At 41.5% G+C, this 22,629-nt stretch overlaps 1 protein-coding gene across 4 annotated transcripts in view; it reads left to right on the top strand.

The window, feature by feature from the left end:
* Nucleotides 1-545: 545 nt before the first annotated feature.
* ZNF608 (zinc finger protein 608) overlaps nucleotides 546-22,629 on the top strand; it is a 111,406-nt gene continuing 89,322 nt past the window's right edge. For 2 of the 4 annotated variants that reach the window (XM_082622807.1, XM_082622804.1), the window contains exons 1-2: nucleotides 5,045-5,288; nucleotides 8,667-9,763. In XM_082622807.1, the coding sequence (XP_082478933.1) occupies nucleotides 8,852-9,763 (912 nt within the window). In that variant the 5' untranslated portion in view covers nucleotides 5,045-5,288; nucleotides 8,667-8,851. Of the gene's footprint in view, nucleotides 650-5,044; nucleotides 5,289-6,994; nucleotides 7,649-8,666; nucleotides 9,764-22,629 lie in introns of those variants that run through there. The other 2 variants (XM_082622806.1, XM_082622805.1) reach the window with 2 other exon arrangements.

Consider the following 22,629-nt stretch of genomic DNA (forward strand, 5'->3'; position numbering starts at 1 on the left):
TGTTTTAGATTCAAATAGAGCATTGACAACATTTCACCTCCACATTTTTAAACTTGGTTTTACAATCATTTTTTCCACAAACCATCTTTCTGGAAATGAGAATAATTCTATAATGCAGATTAAGCAGAAGTATTTTTCAGTTTCTCCCAGTGATCATTCCTTGGCTAGCTAACAGACCAGCCATTCAGAAGCAATTTTCTTCAGGCTGAAATTATGTGCTGACCGTAGCAGATCACTTCCCATAATAACCCTTCCCCCACCCAATGCTAAATACAATCTGTCTCCTACCCACTGTAATAACGTGCAAATGACTGTAATTTTGCAGACAAGAAACAGCCCAAAGTGAAACGTGTCTAAACAGAGGTCGATTTGAAAAATCAGGCCTATTACCTAAATCTGTAAAATACATATTGTAATAAAACCAGCAACAGCAATCTCCAATAAGTAGTTTTAAAAAAATGTAACTTGTGTTTTGATCTTCTTTATGCACCCGGTCTCCACTGGCATAAAAGAAAAATCCTTTTCCAGAAATGGTTTCATTACATGCGATGTAAATTGCCTGCCTTTGCTAACTGATCTGCAGACCTTGCTTGGGCACCCGTTCAGATATAGTAGCGCACACCACACCAGAAAGACCGGGCAAGCAGAGGTAAGATTTCAGATACTTAACACTGACCTACATCACAGTTCTCTCAATGTGAGCAGTATACAGATGTTTTCCTTTAGAAGAATGTGCTGCTTTGCAATATTTTGCTGGGTTCCCTAGGACTGTATGGCATAAAAGGGACAAGATTTGCTGCTTTTCCTTTTGGATTCTTTTCAGGTTGAGGTTTGGGAGAAGGAATGGGGAAATACCAACACATATAGGGAGAAACTTCTTTAACTCTTTACTATTAAAATTCATTGTAGTCGTGAGTCTCAGAGCATGGAAATTTTGCTTTGTATCATTTCAATTTGTTTAAGCAAAACCGTGTTATAAAGGTTTTGGAAGATAGACATCATTCTCCCTCCCTTGGATGTAGAGTCCCTTTGTTTTACGCTGAAGAGTTTAAATTGAAGGTGAACTAATAGAGCATAGAAATGACCTGAAAAGTTAACACAGCTGTGTTTTACAGTGTGTGTGAATGTCTGTATTCACAAAATGTATATCAGAATGTCCACGAGTCTCTCATGAGGCGTCTTCCAGGGCAGGGTGAACACCATCGGTGTCTTGCTTCCCTAAGTACTTCCCCCATTCCCATGGGGATGAAATAAAATGTTTCTGTGCCAGGTCCTCTCTCTCCACTAGACATCTGCTTCTTGGCACTCTTTTTCGGTCCAGTGATATTTCAGGATATTGCAAAATATCAAATGTTTGACTGAGAACACTGCTTATCTCTTTTTGGGGACAGTTGTTTAGAGATGGATATTGTTAACAATACAGAAACTTGAATTGGATTTAGGAAGCATGTGTGAAAAGAGTTTTCTCTAAAAGACCTTTCCTCGGTAGCAAGTTAGGATGTTATCTCTAGGTAAAGTGAAGAACATCTAGTATTTGTGCGGGTGTCTTAATAAATCACCAATTCCATATTCCCTAGAAACCAGGTCACTTGCCCACAGCCTTGAGGCAGGTCTGTTCATAACCAAGCCCAGACAGATAAGACCCTTTCTCCACAATCTTCCTGGGCAGCCAGAAAGTTTCTCATTATGTCTAAATTAAGTTTATTTTCTCATAAGTCCATTCCCAGGTAGGGTTGTTTTTTATTTTATTTTTTTAAATAACTTTGCTTTCCACTTTTTCCCCTTGGTCTTGAATAACTCTCTAGTGTCAAAGTTGGCATAGATTTAGAAAAGTTAGACCCATGTATAGACTGCCTTCCAAATAAACAAAAATCCAAGAAATTATTTCTGATCCTTTTATGATACAGCACAAACCAGAGGAAAGAGGCACCAAAGAAAGACCACTGTGTTTTCCTGTGTTACTGCCTGAAGCCCCTGGCCTCAGCATTGAGCTCTTTGCCCTTAAAAAGGAGGAAAAGTCTTGTGCCAGGATCTTCTGATCCCCTAGTAATGGAAGCAGTACGAGCAGGAGCTCAGCTGGTGGTGGTGGTTACTGGAGATGGGATAGCACACTCTTTAACTGCTCCTTTTACACTATCCCTCTGGCTCCTCCCACCTCTTCTTTCCTCCTAGACTCCTTTCCAGACAGCTGCTCCCCTCTACCACATCTCTGAGTAGACTCACACTAAGATGTAAAATTACAAAGTATACATGTTATACAATAGTGTACTGGTATTATCAACTATATGCGTGTGGATATCAGTACGCAGACTAGTATGTTCCCTATCATCTTGATAAGAGAGGCAGATAAAATTTTCTTCTCTAAACTATGGTAGAACTTCCCAATTTTGTGAGGGGAGTAGCTCTGATTTTCTAAGCCGGTAGTTAATTATCTTAGTTTCGTTCATCAATTAGCTGATAGCCCTCTGATGTCTCTTGATTGGCCCCTTTGTCAAACAAAAGAAAACAAACACTCACAAAGCCAGCAGAAAGACTCTGGTTGATTCAAGTCTCTAGGCAGAACTTGGAGGGCAGGAGGTGGGGGTGGGGTGCGAACGGTGTGTGGAGATGTTGGAATGGAAGGAAAATGCTTGAATTTATCAAAAATAGTTTGGGTTAAATATGTGATTGAATTTGGCATAAGCCTTTATCTTTAACCAGGTGGGGTTTATTAAAAAGGTTGAAGAATTAGGGTTAGGTATTGAAGTAAGGGTTAGATCAGATTATTTGAGTGTTAGGAAGCCTAAACTTTGGTTTTAGTTACACTAAATCTATGCTGCGGAGCCTGTGATTTGCTTTTACCAAGGGAGTGTGTTGGAGGAGTTGCTTCTACCCTTTATGAACTTCAGCAGGTCTTATTTTCTATGCCTTTTCAAGTCCAGTTGTTTTAAAAGCTAATTATTGACTTTTCCAAGCTGATTATACAGGGTAGCCATGGGCTTCCAAAGATGGAAATACTCCAGGGACACAGGAAGTGTCTGAGTGATCTGGTTCTTTGAGGAACCACTCTTCTAAAAGAAGAAAAGTTAAAAATCAACGTGTATGTTCTATTAGCAGTGGGACACACACAAATTGTAAAATCTGTACGTTCAAAAGTATAAAACGAATATGAAAGTTAAAATAGACGATAAGTGGGTTATCAGATTATCTTCTCTGCCCTATTTGTTAATGTACGGCTTTGCTGTGAAAATACATCTATTTAGGCAGATCTAAGGACTATTATAGATTGCATTCCTCTAGTTTATGTACCCCAGCAAAGGATGGAAACTGCTGTTTATTACTATTTTAGCATCAAATCGAGTTCATCTTGGGTAGTGAAACAACTAATCGGCATTAAAAGAAATGAACTAAATACATCTAAAGCTCAAACACGAGTCAATCGACATTACTTAAAACATGTGACATAAATATTTTTATTGATCCACAAAGTCATCACTGAATATTTATATCATAAGCAATCTTCTGCTAGCTCTAATTCACTTTATATGTCCATTTGACTCAGTTAAGACACATTCTTAAATTGCAATTGTCGTGTGGAAATTACAAACCCGGTAGTGCTGCATCTTTAACACTTGCGATCATGACGCTTTCAATTAAATTCAGTGCGCCCTTTGACTTTAAAATTTCCATATTCCAGCTCCAAAAAGTGATGGGAAATAACAAGGAAAAATTAAAACTAAAAGTGCTTTAAAGGCTTAATATATATAAATACATTAGCTTAACTATATTAGCAGTTACAGTACAATACTTGCTATTGTTAAACTTGTTATTTCATATTAACCTCTCTTGTCCTGTGACCTCAGAGTCCCATTAACTTGGTTGCTGGCATTTGTCCTACAATACATTCTAAAATATTTTTGTGTTCTTGGTGGATTGCACGGTGTTGCGTTTAGAGGACTTTGACACTGGCTCTCCCCAAGAGGGTGTTAAATATTTGGGGAAGGGGAACTCTGACAATCCCTCGGCTTAAAAATGGTACTGGGACTGTTTAACGGGTTAATCTTCCTAGTATATTTATCTCCCACAAATCGATTTTTTAAAAAATGAGACTAGCCCGAAGTGTTAACATGGTTGGCCGGGACCTCATTTTTTTTTTTTAATTTTTAAAATTTTTTTGGAGCTGCCTAGGACCAGGTGGAAAAGCTTTGTTACTAATTCCAGGGAAGAACCTTTCACGTAGTGGTGGTTAAATGGTTGCCAGCTTTCACACTTCATTGCTTGTGGACCAGAAGCCTGGGAACAAAAGGGTTACTTGTTTCCCCACCACCGCCTTCACCCCCAGATCGATTTTTCTTATTTAATCAGCGAGTAAAATGAGAGACACAAGAAAAAAAAAAAAAAACCCATTGAAAGAAGGGCAAAGTGGCGGGGGGAGGGTTGAAAGCCAGAAGGTGCAATACAGAAAAGCAGTCCGGGGAGTTTGCGCTCCCGAGTCCTTGCAACACGGAATGGAAGCCGGCAAAACGCTTGCAGTCATTTCCACACAGCCAACCTCCCTTTTCTCCTCGCTACGCGCTAGTGGCTCATTTTGCTTCCCTCTGCCACCGAGCGATCACATACATTATTTCCCCCAAGATAACACAATCAAACTTATATTTACAGACATCCTCTCCTCGCAGCCTGTTTGAGATTTGTTTTAATAAATAAGTGTTTTATGTGAATGATGTAGTAATTGAAACGGGCGCACCATATTTTTTTTTAATCTTACTGCAGGAGGTTCCTCAACCCCAATCTGGTTGGAAAATAAAACGCTTTGTCTCCACAACCGCCCCCCACCGGACCCCCACCCGCTCTCAGTGTGTGTTTTATACGTGTGTATATCTCAGCCTCCTACAGTAGCCAAGAGAAAGCAGCTAGCCAATGAGAGAGCCCAGTTTCATAAAAGCTGCTCTCTGATTGGCCCGATGAGAAAGGGCAATGGGAACAAAGAAAAGTCCCTTTCAGGTATAGAGGCTGAGAGCTCCTTTTGCTCCACTCCCCCTGTGTGTGTGTTGTGTTTCAGTCCTGATTTCAGTGTTGCAGAACAAGCTTGTTGTGTGTGTGCACCAGGGGAATTTTTCTTTTCTTTTGTTTTTAATTTGAATTTTTGTTTTTATAAAAAATACACAGGCCGGTCTGTGACATTTGATGGTCCATCTTCTTTAATAATAAATTTGTTGAAGAGATTATAATTTCCAAAATAAAGCGGCTGCAACCAAACACATTCAATGCAGTTAGAAGGAAAAGGTCAACTCGATCCAATACAGACCGTAAGTACGGTTGCGTGGTGTGTCTCTATATAGCACTTAGCGGGGACTTCATGCAGGGGAATGTGCGAGTTTTATGCATTGAAATGAGGAACTAGTTACAGGGTTTGGCTTTTGCATTGAGAACAACAATCCAAGAAGGGTGAATTTTTATTCAGTGGAGGGTGAAGCATTTGTAACTTCTTCACACAAATTAAGCTTGACTGGGCACTCGGGGTAACTTAGAGTAAACTACCTTTGGGGCTCTAACCCAAGGAGAATAAAAGTGACACAGTTACAAATCTTGATCTGCAGTGTCCATTCTCTAGCGCACCTCACCCCTCCCTCTCCTATCCTAGCTGGGAAGGACCCTCTTCCAAACTGAACCAGGAAAATGGGGGCAAGGGCAGAACAAGCCGACTTCTGTCTCTTGTCACATCTAGTGCCCATAATTTAATATTAAACAAGGGAAGAGTCACCCATTACCTGTAATGGTTATAATTACCATTTTCCACCTCCTTAAAAAAGCAAGCAGCAAAAACACCATTAAGGGAAAAAAAATGCCCCACCCAACCCGAACAAACCCGCAAATAGTAACAATGGTGTGTTTATTACAGGACCTGGACTGGGAGCTAGCAAAATGTTTTTCTTTGTTTAAGACATGAGGGGGGGGGTCCCAAAAATCCAAGTGGCGTGGAGGTGCCCTGCCCCCCCTCGCCCAGTCGTCCCTATCCCTGGCCCCTTGGCAAAGACGACAAATTGGAGATAAGCTGAGGAAAGGTTTATAAGGTGTTTCTTTAAAACATCTGCTTTGCTCTTGTACTCATTACATTTCACTCCTTCCGAACTTCCGAGAGCCTAGATCTGCGAGAAATGTTTCACATTCATAACTTGTAGCTGCTCCCACTGCAAGGGCGGGGGCGGGGGGAGGCGGCGGGAGTGGGGAGACTGTGTGCAGGGGGAGGAGAGAGACCTTCAGCTTTTTTTTAAAGACCAGATCAGTATTTTCTTGATACGCTTGTCACCATTTTTGTTCTCACGACAACCAATTGAGCCCTTGATCCTCACGTGATGTGAAAGGCTTGCACTGTAACAAAATCGCTCCTTTTCGATGGTTGGTTGTTGCTAACTCGCCCATCCCCCTCCCCGAGCCCCGACATTTCCAGCAAAGCGACTCTCCACTTCCAATCTATCAACAATTCATTACTGCTTTTAGCTTCCAAACGCCAGCTAATTAAAAATACTAAGCCAAGCTCCGGGGCCATCTGACTAAACACAGGAGAGGGGTGGGTGAGAGAGGAGGAGGAGAGAAAAATAAATAAAAAGGAGACGCACCGTTTGCTGCGACTACAAACGGGGAAAACTGTCCTGAAAAAGGTCGCCTTAAAAAAAAAATCTTTTTTTGACTCTAATTATCGAATTACCACATGACTGATCGGCTTGAACGACAGCGGATTTTTTCCCCCCCTCGGGGACTATACTAGGAACTCGGTTCCTTTTTCTTAAAACAACATAAAACAGGAAAACATCACATCCTTTAGGTTTCGAAGACTGAACCAATTTTAAACGCCGTTATTTTCCCTACCCCGCCGCCCCCCGGCCCCCCGGCCCCCGGCCCCCACCCTGAAAGCTGGTATAACTGGTTTATCAGCTCACTGAATCATCTCCTCCCCTCCCCCTCCACACCTTTCTTTTTCTCCTCTTGCTCGACTTCTCATCCCACCCTTTCCTCCACCTCCTCCTCCCTCCCTCCCTCTCCCTCCCCCATCCCCTTCCCCCTCCTTTCCTCTTAAGTTAGTTCAAGAAATCAAATCTGTCAGGACGGGCGGAAAAATGCCACTTCCCGACTAACAGGCGGAATCCAGCCCAGATTTTCAGTCCTTTCTTCTTATTCTTTCTTCCCTTTCACTAATTTATCCCGATGTTAGCACATTCTGTCTTGTTACTAGCGGACGCCTGTAGGTTTGCTACATGGGATCATTACTTACTGATCACGGTGACTCTGAAGTCTGGAACTGAAGGCGGAATAAGAAGTTGGGAAAACTTTTTTCTCTAAGCTCTCTCTTTTAAAAACTATTATTCTCGATGCTTGTTAAGAGGAAAAAAACCCTTTGGTGCTTCTGTTGTGAATGTGAAACATTATCTTCCAGCTGTACAGTGACACATTTTTTTAAGGAGAAAAGGACTGATCCGTTTGCCAAAAGGGGGGTGGGGAAGTGGAATAATGTTATCGAGTGATTATTCTGGCTGAGATGTGTTATTTGGTTCCTTCCTTCTTGATCATTTGGTGTTTAAGTAAAATGAGGCACAGGCTTGTTTGCCGAGTGGAGTGGGAAAGGCATTTTGATTTGCTGGCCTAATTAAAAAATGATAAAGGAGTAAAGGTAAGCAATGTCTGTGTGTGTGTGTGTATGTATATTTATTTTTTTTTCCTTGACAATCAACTGTTAAAAAGGGGCTGATCCCTTTAAAAACCGTTTTAACTGATCTTTGTCAAACACACACTCATTTGCGGTCATTGAGGCCACCTTGGCGCAGATCACTTAAAGTGTATGTCTTAATCAGTTTCCCGTACAGTCAGTAGCACCATATTTAACAGATTGAGCCAGTCTGTGACCTAGGAATACGGTAGAATTGTTTAGATGTAATTTCTTTTTCTCAAAAGGCATATATTTAGCCTTTTATTTGACACTGTCTTTTCTAAAATAGAGAAGTGCTCTTAAAGACGTGTGTGTATATTTCAAAAATAAAATTGTATAAACTGTTGGGGAAGAGAGGATGGGGGGGTATGTGTATGGGGGCGTTATTGGTTGTTTTTTTCTGTTCCTTACTGGGAACAAAAACCAGATTGCCCAGACAATTTGTAAAAAGAAGTAATAAAATTAGAAATGAGGAAAATTTAGCAACATCATTCTGAAACTAGCCTTAGAGAACTTCCAGGGTCTGGTCTTTTAAAAATTGCAAGATCTAGGACATGTTTAAGGATGTTTAAAGCGTGTTCCTTCCTCTTGTCCGAGTGTTCAGGCTGTGTTTCTGGGGTTGTTACCATGTGTATGTGCTAGAAAAAAAAAAAATCCTAAACTCTTTTTTTTTTTCCCCCTTAAACCTTTCTGGACTTGACTCAGATCCTTAAGATATTTCAATGCTTTTTAAAAAGTGATTATCCTTGTGTTGTTGATAAAGGGCTTTTCTTTTTTAACTACTGTAAGATGCTTACTGTCATGGGTACGTTTTTCGGGTTTGGTTATTTTTCTTTAAACCTGATATTGGACTGTGGAGACAATACATGAGCCACCTTCCTCACCATCCTTCCCTGTACCCCTTACTGACTCCCCAGTATTAATCGTTTTTTATTCTGGTAACACCCAGACAAGAAATATTCGACTTTTCCCCCCTTCACAGGAAAAGGTGGACCTGGACTGAAGGGTGTAAAACCCCTGGACCCATTCCTGGGGCAGGAAAAAGAAGAGGAAGATTAGAAGATTTTTTTTTTTTTTTAAGAGAAAGCCCAGCGGAGCTAAACGAATGTCCCCTCATCTCCAAAGGAAAGTTCATCGGATTTTTATTCTAGAGAGCTCATCTTCAGGATGTCAGTGAACATTTCTACGGCAGGAAAGGGTGTGGATCCAAATACGGTTGATACTTATGACAGTGGCGATGATTGGGAAATCGGGGTTGGAAATTTAATAATTGATTTGGACGCTGATTTGGAGAAGGACAGACAGAAATTGGAAATGAATAATTCCTCCAATACCACTAGCAGCAGCAACTCTAAGGATTGTGGAGGTCCGGCCTCCGGTGGGGCCGGTGCTACCGCAGCCTTAGCGGATGGCCTAAAATTTGCTTCTGTTCAGCCCTCTGCTCCCCAGGGGAATTCACACAAAGAGACCAGCAAATCAAAAGTGAAAAGGAGTAAAACTTCTAAGGATGCTAATAAATCTCTGCCTTCTGCTGCCTTGTATGGGATTCCCGAGATCAGCGGCACTGGCAAGAGGCAGGAAGTCCAAGGGCGCCCTGGAGAGGCAACTGGCATGAATTCAGCGCTGGGTCAAAGTGTGAGCGGCGGCGGCGGCGGCGGCGGCGGCAACCCGAACAGCAATAGTACCAGCACCGGCACCTCCGCTGCCACCGCGGGGACGGCCTCCTGCGGGAAAAGCAAAGAGGAGAAGCCAGGTAAAAGCCAGAGCAGCCGAGGCGCCAAGCGGGATAAGGATGCGGGGAAATCCAGGAAGGACAAGCACGACCTGCTTCAGGGCCACCAGAATGGCAGTAGCAGCCAGGCCCCTTCCGGGGGTCTCTTTGGCTTTGGGGCCAAGAGCAATGGAGGTGGCGCGAGCCCCTTCCACTGCGGGGGCACTGGGAGTGGCAGCGTCGCGGCTGCTGGGGAAGTTAGCAAAAGTGCCCCGGATTCAGGGCTCATGGGAAACTCTATATTGGTAAAGAAGGAAGAGGAGGAGGAGGAGAGCCACAGGCGAATCAAGAAACTGAAAACTGAGAAGGTAGGATAAAGACGCCTTCCTAGATCTCCTACTTTCCTCTTTGTGTGCATTTGTGTGGGTGCGTGGCGGGTGGGGACGTGCGTCTGTGTGCCTCGCACTTCGCGCTTCCTGGTTCTCCGTGAGATCCCTCCTCCGTGCACCCTGTCTGTGAGCTCCTGGTAGGGGCAGCTTAACCTGGGTGCAGTGTTTAGCTCTTGCTTCTGCTGCTGCTGCTTGTGATGCTAGTGTTTGGGTCCCCAGGTGGGAGGGTCTGGGTGTCCCAAGTACCTTTTGCCCTGCAGAAGGGCTCTTGGCCAGTCAGCTCATTGCGGTGTGCTTTTAACAGAAAACCTGCTCCTGTACCCACTTACCTCTTGTCCTGATTTCTCCCCCTAAGGAGAACTGTCTTCTGTTTCCATTTACACGTCCTAGTATTTCTGGTAACGTGTCCTTAGGCGCAGGGTTCACGTTGCCTCCCCGGAGAGGTATGTCGAGGATTCGAATTTACACTCCACCCTCCACCCATTTGTTTTTTCATGATATTCTCCAAAATAGTCTTGTCAAAGGATATTGTACTGTTACTGGTCCCGAATGAAACCTTGGTTGCCTAGGGTCATTGGTCTCATAACCGTGTAGCAAGAATGGAAAGGTTTTGGTGGCCGCCAGGACTCTTTCCTTGTTCCCTTGCCCAGTTCTTAGCTGGAGATTTAAGAGTGTTATCACTTGGATTTCTTGCTTGACCAGGGAGCTGAAATGTTGGTAAGAAAAGTGAAATGGACTTGGTGGATTGGTGTGCTGAAAGATGAAAACGGAGCCAAAAGATACCCAAAATACGTGTTGCATTTGAGCGGTGGGGAGCGTTGATTTAGGTAATTCGGACCCTTTTTCCCATCTTTGTCATTGTCAGAAAGTCTAGTGAGACACTGCCTTCGAAAAATTGCCCCTCGTGTTGTGCTGCCTTGTGCTGGAGGCCTAGGACTTACTGGTCCAGCAATTACTGTGCATTAAGTGATGTCCCAGAGCTGAAGGTACTCTGTCCACAGAGCAGGTTGGGAGTGAACTGGGGGAGTGAGTGCTGTCTCTACAAAATTAACCTTTAATTCTACAGATTGTGCCTTGCAGAAGCAAGTGCGTATCACGTGGTTCGTGGCATGGTTGTTTGGATATATGCTTATTAAAAAATTTGATTTTTGCTGTTTCTCACTTGATCAAAATTGTGAAATGTCTTTGGGTGATTATTTCTGTGTACAATTTCTCACTGCTGTCTATTTAAACCTTTTTCTTTTTGCAGGAATAAAGTTTCGGTTTTATGATTTTAGAAGTCGATGAAGGTACATTAAGGTGTAGATGATGCCAAAATCGCAAAAAGCTTCTGAATGCCTGCTTCTTCCATCCATGTCCCCTTGGTCAGACAGCATTTTACACTGATGAATTTAAATGCATAAAAAAAAATAAAATCCAGGTTTCGATTCTGATGCTGAAATGTGGACTTTCACATAATTTCTGCTAAAAGGCGTTCTGAAGTCTTCTTATTAGTACAGTAGAGCATTTACTTTTGTTGCCAGTAGTCTTCAAATTGCAGTTCTAATCTGCCCTAACTATCTAGATGAATTGCCCTAATCCAGTGCTCACAATGGCTGTGGTTAAGGAGTCAGAGCCATTTGATTGGATTCACTGCTGCCTGGAATGTGGGAGGTACTGCCCTTAGCCTTTTAATCTTCCAGCCAAATGTTCACAGTCAACAATTTTGTTTAGCTGGCAATCGGAACATTTCAGTATCTCAAAGGCTGCTGTCATGGCAACTGAGATGAGAGCGTGGTGTCGGTTCTCCAGTTTTTGTGTTCTTTTCACTTTCCAGTCACACAGGAAACTGGATGAAAAATGGAAGAATTAAGTTATTCATATACATGCAACTCATCTTCAGTCAGAGGAGTATAAGTGTGATAATATGAATTACCTAAATAAAGAGCAAACAAGTCATGATGGGTCTGGGGTGGAGGGAGGGGAGCAAGCACAGTGCATTTAGATTCATACCACTGCCAACCGTAGCTGCTGGTATGGGCACAGGGCCCCTTCAGGGATGGCTCTGAGGGGCTTGAATACTGCAGTGTGGGCCATTCTCTGTCAAGCTATGGTGCTGGCTCAGGATCTGGAAGCCTGTTCCTTCAGCTTTCCTTCCCACGCCCACTGCACCCCAGAAGGACTTCTCTTAAGAACACTTCCCTCCTTGGCACACAGAGATGGCACTCCCTTGTACAAATGCCACCAGGGAAGTCACTCTAATTCCACTAACTCTTGGTTGTGTAAAATTCGACTTCAATTTAGAAAATACTCCCTAATGACGGGAGGAGACCTCTTGAGGCGGGAAAGATTTAGTAGGACAAGCTTTACCTGGCAAAATAATTCGACACAGAGGCATCCTTTGAGAAAGGTTTTTTGATGTTTTTGTACAATGTTTTAATTTCAGCCTTGTTTGATTATCTGGGTTTGTGAAGAGTAAGTGTCTTAAGAGTGAAGGTGGTTAATTTTCAGCAATCGGATGTGGCTCATGAAGGGGTCAAATGTTAAAACCAAAGAGGGGTGTAATGTGGTGTGTGTGCTTTTTTCTTTTTCTTTTTCCTGGTTGGATGGTTCCAGGAGATTCATAAGACGTGCTGTCACCGGTGAATTTTCACAGCATGCTTCTATGTCTATTTTTGGTCTGTTTATTCTGTTTCTTCACTACACAGTCATGTAAAACATGATAAATTGGACCTTATGAAAGGTCCAATTATGAAATTAAATCAATGAGCGTTCTAGTCCTTTATGTGGAAACCACAAGTATGTTGTAAAAGTCGCCACTCTCTTAATATGTGAACAAAATCAAAACATGCCATAATTCTAAGATACTTGAGCTGTATTTCTATAGCCCATTTTGTGGTTAAGCCACCAGTGACGTGTCTGAATAAGTAGATTTGACGGGTTGGCTTTTGGTTGTTAAAACCTGCTTCCCCACCTGCCCCCTCCTTTTCTTTTGAAGCGTAATAGCCTGTATTGAGGCTCTTCTGCATGTATCCTCCTTAACCGTCTTACAGTTTTGACCTATCAGACGGAGGCATTCGGCTGGGCTAATAGTTCAATACAAGTACATGGGTTTATTTGATCGCTGGGATATTCCAAAATACATACAAGAATTCTTAAAAAGAGCTGAGACTTCAAATACACGTGAAGAGCATAGGAGATATTATGGTTGGGTCTTAGGGTTCTGACTATTCAGTATGCATTTAGAAAAGAGAATGATTTGAGTAATATCATACTGCTTTCATTAAGCTGGTCCTTAACAGCCTAAGTGTGGGCTCTACAAATGGACCTGTCTATAAAGGATATCATTCATTTTATTTTATTCTCTTGTAGAAGCCTTTTTACACTTCACTAGGGAATTCTGGCACATTTTCTAAGTGAGTGTGAGCAGTTGAAGAACATACTTTGATTAATACGTTTTGTGGATGATATGCTTCCCCCCCACCAAATATAGTGCCCCCTACAAATTCTGCTTAGAGAGTGCAGTTTATCTACTGTGAAATAAAAGGGCAGAAAGGTCACTTGCTATAATTAAAGAACAAAGTCCATTGTTGTTGGACAGCAAACTGTTTTGAAAGCTACATAAGGGATTTAGCTGTTGAAAACGTTGGTAACTAAGGGTGGCTCCCAATCAGCATTGATTCAGCTCCTTTCTTTTCTATAGGCTTCCTCTGAGGATGACAGGGCTTTTGCAGTGGGTGCAGAGGGGCTGCTCTTTCCCCAACGAAGGTTTCTGTGAGACCCCATGGAAGCTTGGAATATTTGCATAACCAGGCACATCATTGGGTTCTGAGCACAGTATTTGTAATCTGCTGGGCTTGCTGGAGAAATTTTAAAAATTACTCAGCAACTGATCAAGATTGTGCTAAAAGAGATAAATAATGTTTAGCAACTTTTAATAACTTTGCAAATCGTCTGTAAAAAAAAAAAAGAGGCGGGGAGGGATTGATTGTCCAAATGTCATGAGGTTAAGAATGCTCTTCAAGTGAAATTGCTTGGCTGCAAGATGGTTTTAATTAGGGTGTTATAAAGACTTATTTTTCCTAAGCAGCATTTTATAGTTAGTAAATGAAATCTATGCCGAAAGTGCTAAGCAGAAATCTCCCTAACCACAGAGGTGTTCAATAACCAGATTCAAACAACATGGAAAGAACCATCTGTTCTTCGTTTTCAGCATGAAAAACAAGGATTGAACGGCTGAGATTTGCTCCAGTTTTGACTGTGTGCGTTTTTTTTTTAATTTAAAAAAGTTCACCTGGTACTTCATAGAAACTCGAAATTGCAGTAATATGAGCAACACTGTGAAAACACGTGTTCCTACATTTATTTTAACCAGTTCCACTTTTATTTAAAAGATTTCCAGAAGCTCAGCCATTGAACACTTTATAATGGTTATTCAGTTCCTGCAGGCAATCACAATGAGGGGTCAGTTCTTCAAAGATCTAACTATTTAGTCAGTATCTGAATTATTCTGTCAATTTTCCCCCTGGAGGCAAGGGGGGGTGTGGCAAAGGCTCTCCCAGGCTAACTCTGGTCAGCGTTTATCAGTTAATCTAATTGTACGTGGTAGCAACACCTGGACCGATGTTTGTTCTACATAGACCTTGCTCTGGTTCAGAGCTGTTAGTCTAGGACTGTTGATCATGAGGGAAATATTCTTTTAACACTGATAACTTTGGAGTCCTTGACTTTTAGATGGTAAGCTTCTTGGCTTCTGGTTTTAGTAAGAGCCCTGGGTAAAACATTATCCGGCCTTTGTTTGAGGTCTTTTATAGAAGCTAATGACTGGGCTTGTGCCTCCCTCAGATAAATGACATTATCTCTGAGTGGGCTGACAGGAAACAGACATGTTAATGGTGAAGCTGCGGGGAGGATCTGCCCGGGTTCTGACAAAAGAGTGGAGAAGGGACCCCTGGTTGTGGTCATTAACACATAATGCATTCTTGCTCTTCCTAAGAGGCCCTTGATAATTGGAAAGCTATTTTAGCCACAAGCACTTAAATCATAAATCTACCACTCCTAGTTCCTTTGCATTCTTAAAAGTAGCAAAGTAATGTGTTTTTTGTTAACAAGTGTGTGATCTGGTTTTTTAAAATGGTGGCAGTTCTAGGCGGTGTGGTAATGACGTTTGGGAGGGCTGCACATCCCACTGCTTTTACCAGATGGGATCTCTCTTTGTCTTTCACCAGGGCTCAGTCATCCCTCTACTTTAGTAAACGAAGAAGTGGGTCCAAAAAGTAAAAAGAAATCATTTTTATACTTGAAGATGTCTCATGGAGAGGGATAAAATCTGTTTTTTCTAAGTTGGGCAAAAGATTTTGCTCAGTGATTTGAATGTAATGAAACCTGCCTTTTGAAGTGTATGTTTAAAAAGTCATGGGTATAATTGAGTTTCAATGCAGTTTAAACTCTGCTTCTTGAACAGAGATAATTGCCATGTTGAACACACTCTAGAGGTGTAGGAGAGGTGGAAGGATCATGTTTTTCTATTCTTTAATATTAAGCACTGGAAGTTTTTCATAGTAATTACTGTAGCACAACATAGTTTTGATTGCCAGCACTCTGAACTTGCCGGCGATCTGAACATCAAGGGTTTTGCTTGAATACTAAGCAGTTTATTCCTAAGGTACTTGTATCACATTCTTGTAGAACACGGAAACCAGAACTAAGGAAATACTGGGCGCTCCTTAACAACAGCGGAGTGGAAATAACCCCTCTTCACTAGGACTGTTGTCGATAAATAATAATACCCGTTTAATCTGTACACTTAAGGTTATAGGGAAAGAGAACAGGTGAAATCTCTGACCCAGGAATGACTTCAGTCGTCATTACAGGCTCATACAGGGATCAGACTGGTACCCTGTGTCTGGTATTTATTTCATAGGTATGTGTGTAGAAATGTTATAATGGCATACATAGCTGTTGGGTTGGGAGTGGATTAGGAGTGTTTAGTTAGTGTGGGCTGTTCTTTTTTAAAAAGTCACCGTTGATTTTCTGTTCCACTCTGCTGCCAAGTAATTGGCCCCTTCATATCCATCCAGTTCTCTCTCCCAGCTGAAGTTTCTTTAGTGACTTCTTGCTCTCCGTAGCAAGTTCTTTTTAATTTAAGTTAAAGGTTTTGGCAGTGCGAACAAAGCCTTTGCAACTGAATGAAAGATTGTTAAATAATTCATAGTAGATTGACCATCAGTTGGGCTGTTTGTAATGTTATTTTGAGTGCATAAAGGATATTCAAGACGGGGAGATTGGCACCTTGCTCCTAGAGCTGAGTTCTGCATATCTGCTAAATTTTGGTTAGAAATGCCTTTGAGAAAGTATTAAAATAGATTATAGGCTTTGCCTGAAGAACTGAAGAGATTACAAAACGAATACTTCTTATATTTTGATAGGTCAGTGGCCTTTGAACCACCTGAATCTCATCTGATACTCAGAAGGCTTCCCCCATTCCCCATGAAGCTAAATGAAAATTTAGAAATATATATTTTGGTTGTAATAGAGAACTCAAAGAGAAGGGTGCTTCGGTTCAAACAAATGGGTTGGAAGTGATGAATAAATACTGCTGCTGGTTTTTCAAAGCTACTCTTTCTTCTTTCTCATCCCCACCTCCCAGCCCAGTTTGATTATTATTCACTGTGACTATTCTCGCTCAACCACTGAGCTTTTTGCAACCCCTGGTAATCCTCATTCTCAGCTAGCACCTTAAGAAAAACATGCCTACGGGGGACATTTAGGCACATTCCAATAATGCCATATGAAGGCGGCTTTTGCAGTTTAAAAATATATTGATTGTATTTTGTGTTGTACATAATGATTTTAGAAAGCAGATATTTAGGTTGTGGAATTGGCTTATTATCTTAACCAGAGAGCAGATGGCATGGTGCCACAGACGTATAATTTTACTTAAAGGGACTTTTAAGGTTTTGATGTGTTTTCTTTTCCTCTTATTTCCCTGATGGCTTCTTTTTATTGAAGGGTAACTTAAGGAGACCTGGTAGCAATTTTACTGCCTTCCCCCTGACAGTTTGAAATAATAGCTTGGTCTTTGGTTGTACTGATCTTCTACCAGTCAACTTGATTCTGGTTTTTGTCATGTGGCAGTGAATTAAGAAAAAAAAAAAGGTTTGTAGTATGTTTTAAGAAATGGACTCTTTTATATGCTTCAATTAGCAACAGACGACAAAGTTCCAATTGGTCACACTTTCAGGAACTCCTAGAAGTCACCGTTAGTCCTTTTGATTTAAGAAAACTCCTGATTTGGTTTCTTAGGAAAGCACATCTGGTCCTCTGGCTGCTTTAGATCCACCTTTTTTGTCTTTTGCATTAGTTCCTGCAGGTTCAAAGGTCCTTTTTGAGTTGTTCTTGGTAGGTTAGCACGCTTTCCCCATACTGGAGGGCTGTCCTTTTCTTGGTTGCTACGCCTACCACGTGTTTGAATTCACTTGGCATAAAAATACCATTTGTTTCAATGACTGGATTTTACAGTTTTACCCATTCTTCACTTAGAACATCATCAGGATGAGTTGGAAAGCATCTCTTATTTTTTTTTTTTTTAACAAAGTGCGCATAGCCAGACCAGATTACTTTTGGATTTCCTGTCACCCCCTTGGCTGATTTATGGATGGCTCATGTTAAAAGCAACAATAATGTTTGAATTGGAAGGGCTGAAGCCTCGGTTTTCATTCTTCATAGAGAACTGTTTATTTGTGTGTGGTTCACCACAGTACATGGATAATGCTATCAAATCTGTGCTTTATTATAGGCTTATGACTAGCACAGCAGCACTTAGTTATGTGTTTCTGCGTTTCCCTTCTTTGCCAATTCTTTTGTGATGGAAATGAAATTAGAACCGAATCTTTGCAGCCAAGGAGAAAATAGGCACAACAAGTAGAAATTGTCCCTTGAGCCAGTTCAGAAGTAAGCAGTGGTGATTTAAGAAACATTTTTCTCAAAGGAAGTGAAATCCATAGGAAAAAAAGGACTCCGATTTAACTTTTCCGTGAAGATCAGTGGAAGATGAGCCGCACACTTTGACAAATGGAGGCTGTTCCAACAGCAAAGCTTTATCCCTTTATATTGTTTCACATCTGAAGTAACTGATTGAAGAGCGGTTCCCATTCCCAAACCTTTCAGCTGCTTTGAAGGTGGAATGTGAGTTCAGTAATATTGTTGGCTTCTGCTCCCCGAAGGGAACAACATGATTTGAAGACAGAGCAATTGAGCTTTTCCGCATCAAACTCCATTTGGCCAATTGTCTCCATTTACATTCCTTGCCCAAATCCTTCACCAGCCTTTCCCATGATGCCGCAGCAGATGCCAGACACTGAAGTAGAAAGCGAGCAGCTGTTTCCATTACTCCAAGGCTGTATTATCCTCCACAATCTGCTTGCTTTTTCGCTCCCCTCCCCCACTGGAAAAAAAGAAAGAAACCTTCTCTCCCTCTGACGTTTGCCCGCTCGGGTTTATCAGCCTGCGGATTTTCTATCTTATCAGGACCACGGATTTCTCGGCAAGGCCCGGTTTATTGTTCCGCGGGGGAGCAGATGGAGGGCCCTGGGCTCCGGGGAGCGTGGCCGGGCCGCGCGCTCCCGATGCTGGGGGCCGTGGCGGGGGCGCGCCGCCGGGGCCGCGCCCTCCTTCCCTCCCAGGACCCGTTTATAGCCCCGAGCGCAGTAAATCTGTCAGCTCTTCACGACGCCGTCACCTCTTTCTTCATTTGCTCCGGCTTCTAGTTTGACAACGTTCCCCTGAGGCGGAATTCTAATCTGCTTCCAATTAGTTGCAAAATGTGACTGAAATTTCCACATTATGACTGCTGTTTTACTTGCACGCATACATCTAGAAACAAATTAATGCTCTTGAATATTTATTTTTTGAGCCCTTGGATTTCCTTGAAGAGGAAGAGTTTCCAACTGTTGGGAATGACTTCCAGGATTTGCATTTTCTTCTCTCGAAGCCTTCTCTACTCAGTATATTGCTTTTAGAGAGAGAGCACAATAACCACCGTGGGGTCCCCCCCCCATCTCTTAATGCCTTTTCCAGCTTTTTCAAGATTCCTCAAAATGTGTCTGTTCAAGTTACACAAATCAATTTTTTAGTATTTCTAAAATAAAACAAGGATGTTGGCCCGAGTTTAATGGAGGGGTCCTCCTGGTGCATGTTTTAATAGAACACGAATACACACAAATTTGCTTCTAAGTATAGCTGAAGTACATTTGGTCAAGGCACAAAAGACTTGTTACACACTTTTAAATTCTTTCATTTGATATTCGAAAACTAAACGAATCGAGCGATTAATTAGCTTAACAGATACAAGGGCAGCATTAAAGATGTCACTATGGGCACTAATGTTATCCTACAAGTTTGTGCCTAGATCCTGAGCACAAATTCTGGCAGCTGTTGGAACTTGTGGGCTGCAGCAGGCATAGTCGATGGCTTCCTGTGACTTTAGTACCCCTTATCCTACATAATCCAGTGTTACGAGAATGTTTTGGACTCTGGGTTTTGGGGTGGTTCTACTTTGAGGGAGGTCAACTACTCCCAACTCTCTTTCCTCCTTTTTAGTGTTTGTTTTTTTAACAAAGATACTGATCCATCTGATTATATGTAAATATTAGACTTGTTTACATCTTGGCTGCTGAGAAGGTCAAATTTAGCTTTATTACTTGTCTAAAAGACTACTTTCTCCTGTACTGCAAATTTTAGTACCAAGGCAGCGGGGTCTCCGCTTTTAGTATTTGCAGAAAGGTGGTGCCCTTAAAGAATGTAAACAGCCACATTTACTGGTGTATTTTATTGTAGTGTTCAGCCTTCAGCATCTTGGCAGATTGATATCAACAGTAATAATGGACTCTAAAAAGGTGTGAAGAATTTTATTGATGGTAAAGTGGTTATGTTGATCATGTTACTCTGTATTAGTTTCTAAATAACACCTTCAAATGTAAATAGATCAATTTTTTTCTACAACGTTGTCACATATAATCATAAAAGCCCTATATTGATTGATTTATAATGTCCTTTTTTAATGTGCTGTTTTCAATCTCTGTAACCAGGAGGTGGAGGGTTTAGTTCACTCTGTTTAAAAATAAAACTTATTTTAAATTATTACATGTAGAATATAAATTATTCAAATTATTTTATCAAAAAACTTTCAGCTATGCTGGAATTCCACAAAAGAAGTAGGAACGTTCTTTGTTTTGCTTCCTTTCTTTTTACTCTATGACTGGTAGTAGAAAAAATAGCGAGATTGAAATCCTTAAAAATTTAAAATGTGGGCCTTTCAGACTGTAGAGACCTCCTGGGTTTAAAAAAAAAAAAAAGAGAGAGAGAGAAAAGAGTGGCCCCATAGTGAAATGCTCACAATGGGCACGATTGTGCTAGCCCCTCAAGTCCTGGGGTTCACTAATTGCCCTTTAATGAGGTCAGTCTGCCCCAGCTTTTCCCCTACCTTGGGAGGAAAAGCACACAAGACAGTTGGAGTTCAAGTGGATCTTGCTGTATTTGCAACTTAGCATAACTGCTTTGAAGGCCCCCAGGGTGCTTAATTGGGGCTGGGCATTTTTGTTTTGGGGGAGACTACACACAGCTCCCCATTGTGTGTGTAGAAGCCACCGTGCGTCTTGGAAACATTACATGCTTTTGTTGATGGTGCATAGTTTTATAAACTCCAAATGAGCTTATTGCCTTTTAACCATTGGGAGCACTAAATAGTGGAAGAACCTAGAAGTCTCTGGGTTGGGTAGCCGCCAAGCAGTTTAAAAAAAAAAAAAAAAAAGAATGAATGGTTTAATTGTAGAGCAAACCATTTGTTTACAGATTAAGATTTATTCAGTCACCAAATCCTATGGACCAGGAGGTATAGGAATTGAGTGCCCGGTGTTATGTTTTGTGATCACGCTTAGCTGTTTTTACCCTTGTTTTTCACAAAAGAAGAATGAATTGTTGAATGGTGAGAACTGCTTGGCCAAGTGTACTTTTTAAGCTCTAAAGAGAGAGGGGAGGAAGGCGGAGGCAGGTTGTCATTTCTTTGCTGCCTGGTCAGGAAGCTAAAGACTTCAAGTTCCTCCACCTGAGAGGGGGACACTGGCTGTCGCTGAATTTTCCTGTTCAAATGAGGGGGACTGGTGATGGTGGCGGTAGAGGTAGGGAGTAAAAAGTGGGAAGGAGGTGTGTGGGAAAGGGGGTGGCTGGTGGAGAGCCTTTGTTAAAATGGCCCTAGACAATGCATTCTCTTGAATAACTGGGGCCCTTTTACAGAAATTCCCCACTATTTCATTAGTTAGTGGCCATGGTACTGAATAGAGAGAAGCTCTCCAGCCACGGCAGGGAAGTGGTATATAATTTTGGGCGGGGGGAAAGAGCTGTTGCCTGGCAGCCAGAATTTCAGGTTGTCTTTTTTTCCTTCCCTCCCTCCCTCCCTCCAACAGAAGAGCAGAAACCCTGGCATTTGGTCCCACTGTAGTTGTCCTTTTAATCCGTTTTTGAACAAAGGGTTTAAGGACATCACTAGATCACTAGTAAAGTGCTGTTTTCTAGAAGTGTCATTTTGAACACTTCCCAATTCACTGTTTTTTATTTTTGCATTAATCTTCTTGGGAATGAAACCCTTTATCTCAAAGTGCTCTTTTGTGTATAAACTGTCACCCTAATGATAACTCTGGTTACTTACAAGTATTGTTTCTACGAGATGTCTTTGTATGCTGTTTGGCCATGAAAAAGCCCATTCCTTCTGTAACATTAAAATTACTTGTTTGCTACTTGATGCACATTTGATAAATTGAACTTTCAAATATTTTAAATTGGCTTAACATGATCTTGTTTTGTTTTTCTCCTTAACTAAGTTCTGGTACTTTTATTTTGGTATGATCCTTTTGAAATGGCTTGATTTTCGAGTCTAAATCATGGCTGATAGCTTCACTTTACAAATCTTTCTTTTGGCGGGTGGTGAGTAACAGGAGGATTATAGGAATGGGGGCGCAGAGAGGGTGTAAAGATTTAGGTGTAAATGTTTTCAGCCTTGTCAAACTAGTGACTTTTTAATGTGCTGTTGTTCGTTCTAGATGCTTTTCTATTAACATTTTCTGTTAGTAAAGAAAGAGACTGGATTTTATTCCTGTGAGCATCCGACATAATTTTTCAAACTTTAAAAAAAATTAATTTTATCCAAGTATAGTTGATTTACAATGTTGTGTTAATTTCCGCTGTATAGCAAAGTGACTCAGATACACACACACACACACACACACACACACACACACTTTCTCATTCTTTTCCATTATGGTTTATCACAGGATGTTGAATATAGTTCCCTGTGCTATAAAACTTCAAACTTTTAAATCTCGTAAAATTCAGAACTGTCATAGTCACTAAATAGACTGAATTTGTGTAAATACATTTTTAAGAAATCATGTTTTACCAAAGAGGTAAATCCCTGCAAAGGCCCACCTAAATTTGATTTCTTTGGGTGTAGTTTGACTGATGATATGCGCTCAACCTAGGTTTACTTAGGAAACCAAAACAAAAATGCAAAGATAAAAAAACATAGCTCATGTTAATATTTATGACAGCCTAGAGGCTTTGCAAGATTGAAATCTCTTTGCAGTTTTAATCTCCCCTGGAAAGAAAGGTTCCCCAACCCCCCACCGCCCCAGATTGTTAGTGCCTCCACGGTGTGAATGCTTCTGAGGGTTTTAAAAAGTACCTAAACACACCCTGTATTTCAGTGAGTTTGGTCTGTGTTCACGTGTACATAGAGAATGGGGAAGCGGTGCTGAGCTTCCTGCCTTATTAACAAGGGTTCTCTTTTGTCTGATTCCTCCTCTCTAACCTGT

The sequence above is a fragment of the Mesoplodon mirus genome, assembly GCF_964341445.2.
Source record: "Mesoplodon mirus genome assembly, chromosome: 5".
In the NCBI taxonomy this organism is placed as follows: domain Eukaryota; kingdom Metazoa; phylum Chordata; class Mammalia; order Artiodactyla; family Ziphiidae; genus Mesoplodon; species Mesoplodon mirus.